The sequence below is a fragment of the Mesoplodon densirostris genome, chromosome 20, assembly GCF_025265405.1.
Source record: "Mesoplodon densirostris isolate mMesDen1 chromosome 20, mMesDen1 primary haplotype, whole genome shotgun sequence".
NCBI lineage: Eukaryota > Metazoa > Chordata > Mammalia > Artiodactyla > Ziphiidae > Mesoplodon > Mesoplodon densirostris.
This window is the reverse complement of record NC_082680.1, coordinates 19,814,449-19,833,349: the sequence shown is the minus strand read 5'-3', so window position 1 is coordinate 19,833,349 and position 18,901 is coordinate 19,814,449. Positions and strand designations below refer to the sequence as shown.

The following is an 18,901-nucleotide window of genomic DNA, read 5'->3' as shown; positions in this document are numbered from 1 at the left end:
TGCACTTGTTGAATTATTTTGTAGATTAGCTTTCACTAAAAAAAACTTTTTTATAAGCCAAAATTTGATGAAAGAATGAAAACATAATATGCTGACTTAGTTGCATTCTTCATTTTAAATGAAAAATATGTACTTATAATTTGGGGCTAACATGTCAATAATCAAATTAGATGTCATTTTTGTCAGGAGTGTGGAATATGGGGAATTTAATGGACCAGAGGATTTATCAGCCGATTTCTTTCTTTAAAGGTAAAAATATAATTTTTCACTTTTAGACTTGGAACAGCAAAGAACCATGGAGACATCTCATATAATATTCATTTGATAGATAAGGAAAATACAACCCAGAGGCTTGGTCAAGTGTACAGAATTATTTACAGGTAGATTTAATAAAATTTACAATTACTAACATATACATAATGCATACTATGCTGCAGGAAGTGTTCCTAGCACTTCACATATATTCACTTATTTAATTCTCACATCTGCTGTGTAAGATGAGTGCTTGTATTATCCCCATGGAAGCTTGGAGAGGATGCCCTGAGTAACTTGCATAAGGTCACAGAGTTGGAAGCGACACATCTAGGATTTAGCTGGTTCCTGAGTCTATGTTATTAACTATAAAAATATAATTTCTTCCTAAAACTAGTTTCTGAGGAAATTATGATTTCTAGGTGAACATACCCTTCTACAACATTTTGATATATTACATAATTCATATGATTATCTTCATAATAGTATTAGGGAAAATCGATATATTCCTATATTTTAATGATAATTTTCATGGAACTTATGTTCTGATTTTTTTGGTTTCTAAAACATCTCTTAGTAATTAGTCACAATAAAAATGCCTTTCTAGCAAGCATGTTTTGTGCCTGATATGGTGAAATCTTTGGATATATAGATTAACTTAAGTCTGTGGAACATTAAAAACAGGCTCAGTGGTTTCAACAATCTAATACACACTAAGTGTATATTAAATTCTTAATAGTAACAGTTCCCTTAAAATTATGTGATTTTACTCACTGCTTGCGTTACTGAGTTTTTATTTTGCCGTGATAGGTGGCTAGCAAAGACTTTTGGAAAAGCTTCAAGACAAATTAGTTTGTAGCATATCACATGAAATAAAATGCTCATGTGTCAACGAAGCCTGCTGTGTGTAGTAGTAGACTTAGAAATGTTTCTTTAAAGTTGTACTGGCTTTACTACCCAGTACTTTCCTTGTACCAGTTCTGCGGGGAGGCCTGTGTGCTGTGCTCTGTGTGTGTGTGTGTGTGTGTGTGTGTATGTGTTTGTGTTTGTCTGTCTTGGATGTTGGGGGATGTACTGAGGTGGGCAGAGGCATCAACACAGTTAAGAGACTTAGGGTTTTCAGTTTTTACTAAAGGATGTCAATTTTATCATCGGTTCACTTTATTTCTGAAATGAAAAGAGCCAGCAAAAATCACTAACTATTTGGGCTCTCACTTCATCTGACCAATAATAAGCCTGGATGAAAGTATGTCAATTAAGGAATATTTAAAAGACACACATATGGTTTCTTGCAGATAAATCTAGATTCTCATCGTTGAACCAGAAAACATGTTTTATTTCTTGCCCCCTACAATGATTTTATCTAACTACATTTTGCTGTTCTCAGCCTTCTTTAAAGCACTCTGCCAGAGTATTAGCAGACCCAATGCTTCTTCTGATATAGAGTTGCTAAAAATAGCCTACAATATAACATCTCATTTTCTTTCTGTTAAACTATTGTAACTTTTGTTCAGTGTATGTGAGGAAAAATACCGGGTTTCCCATAAGATGTTTATATGTTTTCTCCTTAAATATAGTGGGATCATGTCATTAGTCCCATTTCCCTTTACACCTTTACTACTGGGAAGGTCAATGCAGTTTAATCAATCTCTCGATAGGATACAAATAGCTTTCCTATGGATAAACAATGTACTAATTTTAACGTCATTTTGTATGTTAGTCCACTTTTACTTATCTCCTTATAAACTTAATGTATCTCAAAAGTGATTGTTTCATCTATAGACTGTATTATTTGTGTATATTCACCCAAATTGGTAAGAAAACAAATAAAAATATATTTGCCTTACAGAATCCTAATGTGAGGATTGTTTACCAAGCTCATCTTCTCTAAACAAGAATAAAACAAATTTGATTTTTAAGTGTGTAGCTGATCAACAGCCCCTGAAAAAGGCAAAGGACTGGTACTGACACCTCTCTTCAGGCACATAGGCTGCTTATATGTCCCACTCCCTGTCCGGCTCCCTCATAAATCCCCTTAAGGTGATGAAGGAAAGCACCTCAGACTTCAGAAGAAACCACAGTTGACCCTGCTGCAGAAGCTGTCCATAACTGTTTTCATTATTATATGGTGTTTAATTCTCAAAATTTGAAACATGAAAAGAAAACTAGCACTAAATGTAAATACTTTGTTTAATTTCTTGCAAATAACATTCTTTCTTATTACATTAAGACAACCATGACTTTGGGCACTGAAGAAGTATGGAAGAAAGAAAAAATGAGGAGTTATTGATTGTAATTAAGGTTTTTATATAATTTGGTATGTCACTGATTTTTGATAAATGGAATTAAGAATACCAAAGACAATAATAGCTAGCAGTTCCTAGGAGTTGATTGATTCTCCTAAATGTGTTGAGCACTCAACAAGGAAAATTATGATGACATATGAGCTTCCATTTGAAGCATATGGTTGTGATTTTAAACACATTTTAAAAGTACAATTTTAGAACAATGACATTACAATTATTTAATACACAGTTAGTCTTTTTTTTTTTTTCTTTTTTTTTTTTTTGCGGTATGCGGGCCTCTCACTGTTGTGGCCTCGCCCATTGCGGAGCACAGGCTCCGGACGCGCAGGCCCAGCGGCCATGGCTCACGGGCCCAGCCGCTCCGCGGCATATGGGATCCTCCCAGACCGGGGCACGAACCCGTATCCCCTGCATCGGCAGGCGGACTCTTAACCACTGCGCCACCAGGGAGGCCCCACAGTTAGTCTTAATGTTTTACTGGGATAATGACAGACACGGCCTCGTGGAACTTATCATGTTTATGACACAGGACCACATAACAGCCATGCCACGTTTCTCAAACATCACTGTTTGTGACTGAAGTTTAAATGAGGGAGGCTACCAAATAAAAAGAATTAAAAACAAAAACTAGTTCTACACATTACTATCATTCCTTGTTCAACTTTTCAATTTATCTTCCTTTCACTTTTATCCTCCAGATATAGACTGATGACAGACGGCATAAGAGAAGGAAAAAAATATATATTATATTTCAGCCATTGTTTTTTCAAAGATAAACAATGCTTTGTAATGGAATGTAAGAAAAAGTAACATATAATTTTCATACCTTAATCAAACTGGCTAAGAGTTACTGAAAACTTGAATTGTTTTGCTGAAATCAACATTTATACTGTTTAAACTACTTATGAAAGTAGTTTAAATATTTTATATTATCGATCAATGTAATAGTACTGTTAAATAAAAGATAACTCATTATTTGCATCATACTGTGGGAAAGGTTATTACATTTTTAGCAAATCTAATTCCTACAGCATTAATTATCACTATTATCAGTATTATGAACAATGTCTATATCAAAACTACATGATGATATTTCATCTGCACTTCCCTAAGGAAATGATTTTTATTCTATATATAACATTGTAGCAGATTTCTAAGAGACTATAATAAGCTTCACAATAATGGTGAATAATTCACATATTTAATCTAAATTATTTGATGGAAATGTCCTGAAAAATATAAAATATAATACTATAACACATATGAACATATAACACTTAATATCACACACTCTTTTTGTCACTTACATAAAAAAGGAATGTCCTCCTAGCATAGTAATTACAGATTGAAAAATAGAAAATTTGACCTGGAGAATGATTCTGAGAATTAAGTTCTTGTTGGTTTTCAAGGAACGTGAACTCCTGGGATTCCGTACTTTCTTTAACCACTTCCCCCAAACAATCCAATACCTCTCTTTTAGCTTTATTCTACAAAGAGAAATCTGTAAGAAGAAATCTGGAGATCACTGATCTTCTCCTATGTTATGAAGGCCATAAGAAATTAGAGTCTTGGAGGAGCTTCAAGATGGCGGAAGAGTAAGATGCAGAGATCAACTTCCTCTCCACAAATACATCAGAAATACATGTACATGTGGAACAACTCCTACAGAACACCTACTAGAATGCTGGCAGAAGACCTCAGACCTCCTAAAAGGCAAGAAACTCCCCACGTACCTGGGTAGGGCAAAAGAAAAAACAGAGACAAATAATAGGGACAGTACCTGCACCAGTGGGAGGGAGCCGTGAAGGAGGAAAGGTTTCCACACACTAGAAGCCCCTTTGCAGGCGGAGACTGCGGGTGGCGGAGGGGGGAAGCTTCGGAGCCATGGAGGAGAGCGCAGCCACAGGGGTGCGGAGGGCAAAGCGGAGAGATTCCCGCACAGAGGATCGGTGCCAACCGGCACTCACCAGCCCGAGAGGCTTGTCTGCTCGACCGCCAGGGCGGGCGGGGCTGGGAGCTGAGGCTCGGGCTTCGGAGCGCAGGGAGAGGACTGGGGTTGGCGACATGAACACAGCCTGAAGGGGTTAGTGAGCCACGGCTGGCCGGGAGGGAGCCCGGGAAAATGTCTGGAGCTGACGAAGAGGCAAGAGACTTTTTCTAGCCTCTTTGTTTCCTGGTGCACGAGGAGAGGGGATTCAGAGCGCAGCTTAAAGGAGCTCCAGAGACGGGCGCGAGCCGCGGCTAAAAGCACGGACCCCAGAGACGGGCGTGGGATGCTGGGGCTGCTGCTGCCACCACCAAGAAGCCTGTGTGCAAGCACAGGTCACTATCCAAACCTCCCCTCCTGGGAGCCTGTGCAGCCCGCCACTGCCAGGGTCCCGTGACGCAGGGACAACTTCCCCGGGAGAACGCACGGCACGCCTCAGGCTGGTGCAACGTCCCGCCAGCCCCTGCCGCCGCAGACTCACCCCGCATCTGTACCCCTCCCTCCCCCCCGGCCTGAGTGAGCCAGAGTCCCCGAATCAGCTGCTCCTTTAACCCCGTCCTGTCTGAGCGAAGAACAGACGCCCTCAGGCAACCCACACGCAGAGGCGGGTCCAAATCCAAAGCTGAACCCCGGGAGCTGCGTGAACAAAGAAGAGAAAGGGAAATCTCTCCCAGCAGCCTCAGGAGCAGTGGATTAAATCTCCACAATCAACTTGATGTACCCTGCATCTGTGGAATACCTGAATAGACAACGAATCACCCCACATTGAGGAGGTGGACTTTGGGAGCAAAGATATATATATATATATTTTTTTCCCCCTTTTTCTCTTTTTGTGAGTGTGTATGTGTATGCTTCTGTGTGTGATTTTGTCTTTATAGCTTTACTTTTACCATTTGTCCTAGGGTTCTGTCTTTTTTTTTTTTTTTTTACTTTTTAAATGTTTTCTTAATAATTATTTTTTATTTCAATAACTTCATTTTATTTTACTATATTTTATTTGATGTGCTTTCTTTCTTTCCTTCTTTCCTTCCTTCCTCCCTCCCTCCCTTCTTCCTTCCTTCCTCTCTCTCTCTCTCTCTCTCTTTCTTTCTTTCTTACTTTTTCTCCCTTTTAACCTGAGCCGTGTGGAGGACAGGCACTTGGTACTCCTGCCAGGCATCAAGGCTGTGCCTCTGAGATGGGAGAGCCAAGTTCAGGACATTGGTCCAAAAGAGACCTCCAAGCTCCACATAATATCAAACGGCAAAAATTTCCCAGAGATCTCCATCTCAATGCCAAGATCCAGCTCCAGTCAAGGACCAACAAGCTACAGTGCTGGACACCCTATGCCAAACAACTAGCAAGACAGGAACACAACGCCACCCATTAGCAGAGAGCCTGCCTAAAATCATAATAAGGCCACAGATACCCCAAAACACACCACCAGACGTGGACCTGCCCACCAGAAAGACAAGATCCAGCCTCATCCACCAGAACACAGGCACTAGTCTCCTCCACCAGGAAGCCTACACAACCCACTGAACCAACCTTAGCCACTGGGGGCAGACACCAAAAACAAAGGGAACTACGAACCTGCAGCCTGTTAAAAGGAGACCCCAAACACAGTAAGATAAGCAAAATGAGAAGACAGAGAAACACACAGCAGATGAAGAAGCAAGGCAAAAACCCACCAGACCTAACAAATGAAGAGGAAATAGGCAGTCTACCTGAAAAATAATTCAGCATATTGATAGTAGAGATGATCTAAAATCTTGGAAATAGAATGGAGAAAATACAAGAAATGTTTAACAAGGACCTAGAAGAACTAAATAGCAAACAAACAGTGATGAACAACACAATAAGTGAAATTACAAATTATCTAGAAGGGATCAATAGCAGAATAACTGAGGCAGAAGAACAGATAAGTGACCTGGAAGATAAAATAGTGGAAATAATTACTGCAGAGCAGAATAAAGAAAAAAGAATGAAAAGAATTGAAGACAGTCTCAGAGACCTCTGGGACAACATTAAACGCACCAACATTTGAATTATAAGGGTCCCAGAAGAAGAAGAGAAAAAGAAAGGGATTGAGAAAATATTGGAAGAGATTATAGTTGAAAACTTCCCTAATATGGAAAGGAAATAGTTAATCAAGTCCAGGAAGCACAGAGAGTCCTACACAGGATAAATCTAAGGAGAAACATGCCAAGACACATACTAGTCAAACTATCAAAAATTAAATACAATGAAAAAATATTAAAAGCAGCAAGAGAAAAACAACAAGTAAAACATAAGGGAATCCCCATAAGGTTAACAGCTAATCTTTCAGAAGAAACTCTGCAAGCCAGAAGGGAGTGGCAGGACATATTTAAAGTGATGAAGGAGAAAAACATACAACCAAGATTACTCTACCCAGCAAGGATCTCATTCAGATTTGAGGGAGAAATTAAAACCTTTACAGACAAGCAAAAGCTCAGAGAATTCAGCACCACCAAAGCAGCTTTACAACAAATGCTAAAGGAACTTCTCTAGGCAGGAAACACAAGAGAAGGAAAAGACCTACAATAACAAACACAAAACAATTAAGAAAATGGTAATAGGAACATACATATCGATAATTACCTTAAATGTCAATGGATTAAAAGCTCCAACCAAAAGACGTAGACAGGATGAATGTATACAAAAACAAGACCCATATATATGCTGTCTACAAGAGACCCACTTCAGACCTAGGGACACATACCGACTGAAAGTGAGGGGATGGAAAAAGATATCCCATGCAAATGGAAATCAAAAGAAAGCTGGAGTAGCAATTCTTATATCAGATAAAATAGACTTTAAAACAAAGACTATTACAACAGACAAAGAAGGACACCACATAATGATCAAGGGATCGATCCAAGAAGAAGATAAAACAATTGTAAATATTTATGCACCCAACATAGGCACACCTCAATGCATAAGGCAAATACTAACAGCCATAAAGGGGGAAATCGACAGTACCACAATCATAGTAGGGGACTTTAACACCCCACTTTCACCAATGGACAGATCATGAAAATGAAGATAAATAAGGAAACACAAGCTTTAAATGACACATTAAACAAGATGGACTTAATTGATATTTATAGGACATTCCATTCAAAAACAACAGAATACGCATTCTTCTCAAGTGCTCATGGAACATCCTCCAGGATAGATCATATCTTGGGTCACAAATCAAGCCTTGGTAAATTTAAGAAAATTGAAATCGTATCAAGTATCTTCTCCGACCACAACGCTATGAGACTAGATATCAATTACAGGAAAAAAATCTATAAAAAATACAAACACATGGAGGCTAAACAATACACTACTTAATAACCAAGAGATCAGTGAAGAAATCAAAGAGGAAATCAAAAATACCTAGAAACAAAGGACAATGAAAACACGATGACCCAAAACCTTTGGCATGCAGCAAAAGCAGTTCTAAGAGGGAAATCTACAGCAATACAATCCTACCTTAAGAAACAAGAAACATCTCAAATAAACAACCTAACCTTACACCTAAAGCAATTAGAGAAAGAAGAAGACAAAACCCCCCAAAGTTAGCAGAAGGAAAGAAATCATAAAGATCAGATCAGAAATAAATGAAAAAGAAATGAAGGAAATAATAGCAAAGATGAATAAAACTAAAAGCTGGTTCTTTGAGAAGATAAACAAAATTGATAAACCATTAGCCAGACTCATCAAGAAAAAAAGGGAGAAGACTCAGATCAATAGAATTAGAAATGAAAAAGGAGAAGTAACAACTGACACTGCAGAAATATAAAGGATCATGAGAGATTACTACAAGCAACTCTATGCCAATAAAATGGACAACGTGGAAGACATGGACAAATTCTTAGAAATGCACAACCTTCCCAGACTGAAGCAGGGAGAAATAGAAAATATGAACACACTAATCACAAGCACTGAAATTGAAACTGTGATTAAATATCTTCCAACAAACAAAAGCCCAGGACCAGGGCTTCCCTGGTGGCACAGTGGTTGAGAGTCCGCCTGCCGATGCAGGGGACGCGGATTCGTGCCCCGGTCCAGGAAGATCCCACATGCTGTGGAGTGGCTGGGCCTGTGAGCCATGGCCACTGAGCCTGCGTGTCCAGAGCCTGTGCTCTGCAATGGGAGAGGGTCCAGCAGTAAGAGGCCCGCGTACCACAAAAAAAAAAAAAAAAAAAAAAAAAGCCCAGGACCAGATGGATTCACAGGTGAATTCTATCAAACATTTAGAGAAGAGCTAACACCTGTCCCTCTCAAACTCTTCCAAACTATCGCAGATGGAGGAACACTCCCAAATTCCTTTTACGAGGCCACCATCACCCTGATACGAAAACCAGACAAAGATGTCACAAAGAAAGAAAACTGCAGGCCAATATCACTGATGAACATAGATGCAAAAATCCTCAACAAAATTGTAGCAAACAGAATCCAACAACACATTAAAAGGATCATACACCATGACCAAGTGGGGTTTATCCCAGGAATGCAAGGATTGTTCAATATATGCAAATCATTCAATGTGACACACCATATTAACAAATTGAAGGAGAAAAACCATATGATCATCTCAATAGATGCAGAAAAAGCTTTCGTCAAAATTCAACACCCATCTATGATAAAAACCCTCCAGAAAGTAGGCAAAGAGGGAACTTTCCTCAACATAATAAAGGCCATATATGACAAACCCACAGCCAACATCATCCTCAATGGTGAAAAACTGAAACCATTTCCGCTAAGATCAGGAACAAGACAAGGTTGCCCACTCTCAGCACTATTATTCAACATAGTTTTGGAAGTCTTAGCCCCAGCAATCAGAGAAGAAAAAGAAATAAAAGGAATATAAGTTAGAAAAGAAGAAGTAAAAGCTGTCACTGTTTGCAGATGACATGATACTATACATAGAGAATCCTAAAGATGCTACTAGAAAACTATTACATCTAATCAATGAATTTGGTAAAGTAGCAAGATACAAAATTAATGCACAGAATCCTCTTGCATCCTTGTACACTAATGATGAAAAATCTGAAAGTGAAATTAAGGAAACACTCCCATTTACCACTGCAAAAAAAAAGAATAAAATATCTAGGAATAAACCTACCCAAGGAGACAAAAGACCTTTATGCAGAAAATTATAAGACACTGATGAAAGAAATTAAAGATGATACAAATAGATGGAGAGATATACTATGTTCTGGGATTAGAAGAATCAACATTGTGAAAATGACTCTACTACCCAAAGCAATCTACAGATTCAGTGGAATCCCTATCAAACTACCACTGGCATTTTCCACAGAACTAAATCAAAAATTTTCACAATTTGTATGGAAATACAAAAGACCCCAAATAGCCAAAGCAATCTTGAGAAAGAAAAACGGAGCTGGAGGAATTAGGTTCCCTGACTTCAGACTATACTACAAAGCTACAGTAATCAAGATAGTATGGTACTGGCACAAAAACAGAAAGATATATCAATGGAACAGGATAGAAAGCCCAGAGATAAACCCACACACATATGGTCACCTAATCTTTGATAAAGGAGGCAAGAATATACAGTGGAGAAAAAACAGCCTCTTAAATAAGTGGTGCTGGGAAAACTGGACAGGGACATGTAAAAGTATGAAATTAGAACACTCCCTCACACCATACACAAAGCATAAACTGAAAACGGATTAAAGACCTAAATGTAAGGCCAGACACTGTCAAACTCTTAGAGGAAAACATAGGCAGAACACTCTCACATAAATCGCAGCAAGATCCTTTTTGACAACACCTCCTAAGAGAAATGAAAATAAAAACAAAAATAAACAAATGGGACCTAATGAAATTTAAAAGCTTTTACACAGCAAAGGAAACCATAAACAAGATGAAAAGACACCCCTCAGAATGGGAGAAAATATTTGCAAATGAAGCAACTGACAAAGGCTTAATCCCCAAAATTTACAAGTAGCTCATGAGACTCAATATCAAAAAAACAAACAACCCAATCCAAAAATGGGCAGAAGACCTAAACAGACATTTCTCCAAAGAAGAAATACAGATTGCCAACAAACACATGAAAGAATGCTCAACATCATTAATCATTAGAGAAATGCAAATCAAAACTACAATGAGATATCATCTCACACCAGTCAGAAGGGCCATCATCAAAAAATCTACAAACAATGAATCCTGGTGAGGGTGTGGAGAAAAGGGAACCCCCTTGCACTGTTGTTGGTGGGAATGTAAATTGATACAGCCACTATGGAGAACAGTATGGAGTTTCCTTAAAAAACTAAAAATAGGGCTTCCCTAGTGGCACAGTGGTTGAGAGTCCACCTGCCTATGCAGGGGATACGGGTTCGTGCCCCGGTCTGGGAAGATCCTACATGCCGTGGAGCAGCTGGGCCTGTGAGCCATGGCCGCTGAGCCTGCCCGTCCGGAGCCTGTGCTCTGCAACAATAACAAAGAAAAAACAAACAAAAAAAAACAACTAAAAATAGAACTACCATATGACCCAGCAATCCCACTACTGGGCATATACCCTGAGAAAACCATAATTCAAAAAGAGTCATGTACCAAAATGTTCACTGCAGCTCTATGTACAATAGCCAGGACATGGAATCAACCTAAGTGTCCATCAACAGATGAATGGATAAAGAAGGCGTGGCACATATACACAATGGAATATTACTCAGCCATAAAAAGAAACAAAATTGAGTTATTTGTAGTGAGGTGGACGGACCTAGAATCTGTCATACAGAGTGAAGCCTGGAACTTTAAGCATACAACAATATTTGTCATTTTTAAAATTTACCCAAATTCTAAAAATGCTTAGTTTTAGTTTACAATGAAAATAAAATGTGGAAAAATATTCAAAGTAAGTCAGAAAGAGAAAGACAAATACCATATGCTAACACATATATATGGAATCTGAGAGAAAAAAAAAAAAGAAAGTTCATGAAGAACCTAGGAGCAAGACAGGAATAAAGACACAGACCTAGTAGAGAATGGACTTGAGGATATGGGGAGGGGGAAGAGTAAGCTGGTACAAAGTGAGAGAGAGGCATGGACATATATACACTACCAAACGTAAGGTAGATAGCTAGTGGGAAGCAGCCGCATAGCACAGGGAGATCAGCTAGGTGCTCTGTGACCACCTACAGGGATGGGAGGGAGGGAGACACAAGAGGGAAGAGATATGGGAACACATGTATTTGTATAACTGATTCACTTTGTTATAAAGTAGAAACACACCATTTTAAAGCAATTATGCTCCAATAAAGATGTTAAAAATATATAAATAAAAAATAAAACAAATGAGAGACAAAAAAAAGGAATTAGAGTCTTAAATTTCATAGGGAGATTCTGATATTATCAGAAATTTACGTAAAGCCTGGAACTTTAAGCATACAATAATATTTGTCATTTTAAAAATTTACCCAAATTCTAAAAATGTTCAGTTTTAGTTTTGATTATGTCTGAGCTGGCATATATATAAAATATTTTCTTTGCCTTATTGGATTATAAATAATCTGGTTTCATATTCTTAGAGTGAGTTTGGATTAGAATTAACACACCAGTCTGCCTAGGCCATGGACTACACATATCCCTGAGAATTGGATCAGTAGGAAGGTAGACTTGTAAACAAAAATAGAAGGGCAGAGTACAAGGGGAGTGGATATTTGCTTGGCTGAACAATCTTTTATGTATTTTTGAGAAAAATGTTACAAGTAGCTACTGATAAGGGAAATTTTCTTCTCCCATTTACAATGAAAATAAAATTTGGAAAAATATTCAAAGTCTGTCACATTGGTAGAATTGACTATACTTTCCTAATCGTGATTGATAGATTTAGGGTAGAAATTAGAATTTTTTTACCTAGACAGTGAAGAATAACTGAATTTATTTTCCATAAATATTAGTCTATTTTGCAGTAGTATATTTTTTAAAATATTGCCAAGTAATGTCATGCTTAAAGTATAATCAAGACCATGCCCCTGAACAAAAACTGAAAGAATGAAAAAAAGGAAATAGGAAAAGAGGGTTAAAACAGTTACTTTGTGTCAATATAATTAAAAATGAATCCTGACTGAATACATTGCTTGAATCCATCCATTTATCTCTTCAAATTCTACCTAAAGATAATTTTATCATGACATGATTAAAACATTATCCACACATCAGGCACACTTTCTGTGATGTGTTTTGTAGTATATCTTTGTAACAGTATTATAATCCAGCATGTATTCCTCAACTACTATCCCAGAGACACATTGGATAGAAAAGCATCATGAAATCTTTCACATGATAGCAATGTATTTGTAACTTAAGTGATACCAAAAATTACAATCACCATCATCCAAATAATGACCAATTTGAGATTTAATTGCCTAAGATTTGCAGACACTGAAATTGCCCCAATTCTTATGTATGATTCTAAATAAATGTCCATATCTCTATTTTAGAGATGAGAAAAGTGAGTCTCCAAGAGATAATTATTGTTTTGGAGTCCCATATGGTTTGACTCCAAAAATGAATACATTATCCCTGACCTACTCCCCTTTATCTACTTCTTCCTTTGTTCTCTGTATGTTTATTGAAAAATACAAAGCAGTGAAAAGATGGAGGTCACCAACAGTACACTCAGAGGACCAGGATATTAAACAGTTTTCAGCTTAAGCCTCACTGGAATGAGTATGTTTCTATCCACAGAAATAAGCTGCTGCATCATTAAATAGATTTGCTTCATTTAAAATTAAGCTTAATCTTTCTCCCTAACCTATCACCCTTTCTGTTCCTCTTCATTCTTCTCTCTTTCTTTTCATGTAATTGGCAAATATTGATTCTACGTTAAAATTAACTTGGAACAGTGGTTGAAAACACAAGCACAATACTATTATTCTTTATATTTACTGCAGGAAAGCAGGTAGCAAAATGTAAATGGTATTTGATTATCCTTCATAAAATAAAACAGCTGCTTTGCTCTACAGGTAGTACAGTAGTTATGTAGTGATTGTATGTGACAGTGGACATTGGTATATGGTCTTTGCGTGTTTAATTTACAGGTTGGCATTTCCACTATGGACTTTTTTTTTTTAACCAAGAAAAGGATGCAGAATAAAGTTCTATCTAGCTAAAGAGTTCTCAAAATTAAAAAAAATTATGATATGGAAAATCTGCCCAGTTTAGGCCTGTTTCCGCAGTTCCAACATAGCAATAGTAAATTGGCATGGACATTTAAATTAAGCGCCTGGTGCTTCTGAATCAGTTCTGTGTCCATAGACATATTTCTTTTCTTTAATTTTTAATCCATTTGTCTATAGCGCCCCCCCTTGTAATTGATATCATGTCACAAAATACGATCAAATGTAGCAATTGATAGATATCTACTGACCAACTTTTACAATGTAAATAAAATGCAAAATAAAATTTAATAATTATAATAAAATGCAATTATATTTTTAAAAAATACACATATGCCACAATGTAAGTTTCACTTTGGGCTTCGTTAAAGCGAGTAACATCAAAAAGTGTTTCATATACCTAGAAATAAGTGGACAGAATCAAATTCATGTTTATAAATCTCACATTTCATATGTCATACTCTTTTGTAATTTAATTAGAAATACTGGAAACATACATTTGCATTAGATGATGATTAATTTCTCAAGATAAGGATAACTCAGCCCTCAAAATTGCAATTTACTCTTTATAATATACTATCATGCATATACAATATCAGTAAGTATTAGGTAATTTTCCCACAGAAAAATACAGTATTTTAAAAATATTTTAGCAATTACACACAAATCAAGTCTTTGTATCATTTTACATAATTACAACTGACTTTTAATTTCCCTTTTTTCTTATAAAAATTCAAACAATAATGCCACTAATGAATCTCTAAATTAATTTTTTGACAATATGAGAAAACATTAGTAATATTTTATCATAAACATATTTACAACTTCTAAACCGTATAAACCCTAAGATATATATAATTTCAACATAAAATTTATAAGTAATTGATCAATGTTAAGATTTTTTATATTCAATTACTGTATTATTTTTTCTAATTTTATAAGCAGATAATAATTAGTAAATTATTTGTTTAGAACAAAGGATACATAGATGTTACATCTAATGTTTGTTTTAGCCTATTTACTATAATTTAACATATACTAGGGAGATATTGTTAGGGAAGTGGTACATTTCATAATTCAAGAGTAATAACAGCAAAATATATGTAATTCAGTCTCACAATAACACAATGACAAGAGTAACAATGACCATAACTAGCCTATGACAAATCAAATCATGTGCAAGCTAATTGGGCTGGAATGGGATGCCTAAATATATATTAGAGAAATAATATACTTTTGCTTTTCCCAATTTAAACAACCACAGAGTTTTAAATGGAGTAAGATGGTATGAGCAATCTTTACCCCAAAGCACTCACCTACTGTCAGCTGTCCAGTTAACTGCCCCATGTGATTTCTTGCATTCACTGTTACATTCCTGTCAGACTGTAAGACCAGTGGACTATCCTGGGAAACATGTATAAAATAAAGAAATCAAATAAAAAATAGAAATATAGTCAAGATTTGATATATAAATTTATACTGCACGTGCTTGGGTATTATCAAAATTCTATTTCTTTGTTTTCTATTAGGCAGTTATTTTAACATCCCAAACATTGGTTGAACAACATAAAAAATATGGGTGCCTCATAATAACTATTTGACATAATAGGGACGTTCCCATTTTGGTAAATAGGAATTAACTACTCGATACAAACATTTCAAACTGTACTGATTATTGCACATCACAGCTGTAGTAACCTCTCTCCTTGTCCCCCTCCAAGTGGCATAGATGCCTGCCTTTGGAGATATTTTAGACCCTATACAAATGGGGAAGTCACTTGTAAGCTGAACTTGCAACTTTCAGATCTCAGCTTAAATGTTACTTTCTTGAAAGTGCCTCCCCGATCACTGTTAACTACAGATTCATTCAATCCCCAAACTCCCAATCTCTATTAATTTTGTTCAAAGCACTATCACAAGACAAATTTATTTTGCCTTTTTTGTATGTGTTTACTTGTTTTTTGTTTGTTTCTGTCACAAGAGGAAATGTCCATTGGGCAGGGACCGTGGCAGTCACGTGTACACAATTTTATTCCCACTACTTAGCATACTGCTGAAGGAAAGCATTTACTAAGTGTTTATTGAATGGACAAATAAATCGTCATAATAAAATTGATATTACTTTATGTATCTAGCTCACGAAGAAATGCTTTGTAAATCACAGGATGATTTAAGAAAGGAGGTACATAGAATAAAAGAGTATAACATATTTTAGTACAAATAACCTTGGTTAGATGTTTACTTTTATCACTGATTTAGCACTTAAGAATAAAATATTTTACTGAAGGACAATATCATTCTGCCTTAGGAACCTATATATTAGGTATTGCCACTACCTGCCTCAAACAAGTAACTTACAACTGGCTACATTCTCATTTTTATTATCTAAAACAAGCATGGTGATCATTTACAAATTGTCCATTCATTCATTCAACAAAAGTATTCTGAGAATAATGAATATATTGAGTGCTCACTCTGTATGATGTACAGGCTTGGAACATTTCAGGGATCAAAACATAAAACAGTACCTGTCCTCATGGAGCTCGTAATCTAGATATTGAAATTCTATGAAAATCTCTCCCAATACCATCCTCAACATGTAGGTACTTTGTCACTTCTATGCCAACGTAAATACACAAGTACTTTCATACATGAGCCATATAAAAACTCTTTCGAGAAAAGAATTTGAAATTTGTGATGGATATACATAATAAAGATTTTATAGTTTTTTTTCCCTAAAGCTGTTTTGCCCCTTCTGACTATATGCAAAGCACTGAGCAAAGATACACACACACACACACACACACACAAACAGATGTTCCTTTAAAAGTGGGGTTTGCTAGTATGTCTAAACTAAGGCTTAATTTTTTGAAGTAATTTTCTGCATTTTCAAGAATAGATTTATTCTCTGAAGTGAGACACAGCTGTACAAAACCACGTTAATTTCATTCTGTCTCTTATCACAACTCATTTATTTTTGCAACAAAACAAAAGTATTATACCTGCAGTTTAAAAAAATCTAGTCCTTTTTGCATAGGTATTTCTAGGCTGCAGACGTTCATTTTTGAAAATATATGAAATATATTTAATTAATTCCCTCATTCCTTTCAAATGGCATATTCAAATTCTGTTTACAATATGGATTGTGGAGTAAGGACTATTTGCAAATAATTACAGTATACCCAGTAAGGATACTGCACAAAGAGAATGGCTAATTAAAGCACAAAAATATTTTAAATTGGCAAAATTAAATATATGTTGCCCCTCTATTTAAAGAAGGAGCTTTGAATTAAATAAAATTAATTTGAATGTTAAGAAAGAGCAGAAGCCTATAAAGCACTTCATGGTTCAAAACATTGTAAAAATATGTTGGTTGAATTTTCATTCACATATTTCAATATTTTTATGATATAACATATATGACTTGTTTGGATATTAAAAAATTGATGACACTATATGCTCATATTTGAATTACTAAACATAAGTTTCTGTGAACTGTAGCATAAAAAAGCATAACCATTAGAATGTACACTATAAGAACTATGTAAGTATATTAAAATAAGTATTACTTTATTAAATATTTTAAGATGAGAGAAAAGTCCATTTTAAAAAGGCAATAAGTATTTAATTTGATTTACGAGAGAAAGAGCTCTGGGTTAGAATTGAAAGTTTAATCATCACGTCTCTTTGTTTACAACATATCAATCTTCTTTCTCTTACTCTAACCAGAGAGATCTTATTGAGGTTCTATCCCTGGCATTCTTTCCTTTTCATTACATGATTCTGCCAAATTTCCCCTCTGAATTAAATTTTTGTATCTAGATTAAAATTCTACTATGGTAAAAACAGCAATCATTTTACTGACTAAAGCTATAAACATATAGTTATCAGAGGTCACAGACAATTCTTCACACTGTATTCAGGTGACATCAGTATGTTACACTGATTTATTAAAATGTGATCAGGTGAACTGAGTCAAAATCGAGTAACTGTTGTTGGTAAACAAAACGCAATGCATGTAAGAGCACTGTTTTCACTGACGAATCACACTGTCGTTTCTGCATTATATTGATATATCACCCGGATGACATTTTTGGGGATTAGAACCATGGCTTATGCATTTTAGGTCCACAGCATGACCTTTTACACAATATACACTCGTATATTAATTATAACATGATTAATTAAAATATACATATGTGATAAAAATATATATGATAAGACTAAGAGCAACTCTCAATCAATCCTAAACAATTTGCAAATCTTATCGCAAACACATTTTTAGATGAAAATCAGTACCAAGAGATTACTTCTTACCAAAAAATTGACATTTAAGAAGGTGTCATATCTTCTTTCTTGTGTTCATTTCTCCAAAGGTCTCCATATAAGAAAATAACTTCCACTAATAAATCATTGGTTTTCACTCTTTTAAAAAAATATTCCCTCTTCATGTTTCTTTATAATTCTGTGCTCCAAAACTTTGAAAGCTAGGGTCTAGTTTCAGATATTAAAATAAACATGTCAATACTCCTTATGGTTTATTCTTGCTGAGAACATGAAGGGGAGACAAGTTACCTGGTAGTATTAACTCTCAAATAGAAATAAGATATGTAAGTCTATGAGGGTAAGTAAGTATTATTCTGCACAACATATTAGTATACGTATCTCTTCTGGAGGAAGAAAAATTTCTTCTTTGAATTCAAATATTTTTCCTCCAAAACCAAGAAATCTCCTGTAGCAGGTATTTCATAGTTTTCTGGAGCTGACCTGCATCTTGGCTGCGACTCTAGGAAATATATTTGCCTTCTTATGCTTCTCTTGAGACAAAGCAGGTAGGCAATCCAGGGAGAAAGGCAATGGTACCATTGGGGGGGCCCGAGACCCTCTCTGACAAGTCTTTTACGCTCACATTCTTTATGACAAGGGCCTGCTTGTCACCTTGTTAATGATTATAGAAAAATAATGCACTGTGTCCTCATTTCGATGTTGTTGATAGGCTATGCAAGTGACTGAGGGGAAAAAAAGATCCTTTTCTTCTTATTTCTATGGTGTTCACTTTTGTTTATCACAAATATTTACTAAGGGCCTATGATGGGTCCAGCTGTTTGCTGGATATGAAACAGAAAAAGGGTAGACAAACTTTCTTCTCTTATGGAGTTCATTATCTAGTAAAGCAGACAAACAATAAGCCAGGTAAATAAAAAAAGAGAGAGAAT

The 18,901-nt window shown here is 36.0% G+C and overlaps 1 protein-coding gene across 3 annotated transcripts in view; it reads right to left on the bottom strand.

The window, feature by feature from the left end:
- SGCZ (sarcoglycan zeta) overlaps window positions 1-18,901 on the bottom strand; it is a 323,269-nt gene that overhangs the window by 80,696 nt on the left and 223,672 nt on the right. For all 3 annotated transcript variants that reach the window (XM_060085994.1, XM_060085997.1, XM_060085996.1), the window contains one exon: window positions 15,002-15,089. In XM_060085994.1, coding sequence (XP_059941977.1) covers window positions 15,002-15,089 — 88 coding nt within the window. The remainder of the gene's footprint in view (window positions 1-15,001; window positions 15,090-18,901) is intronic.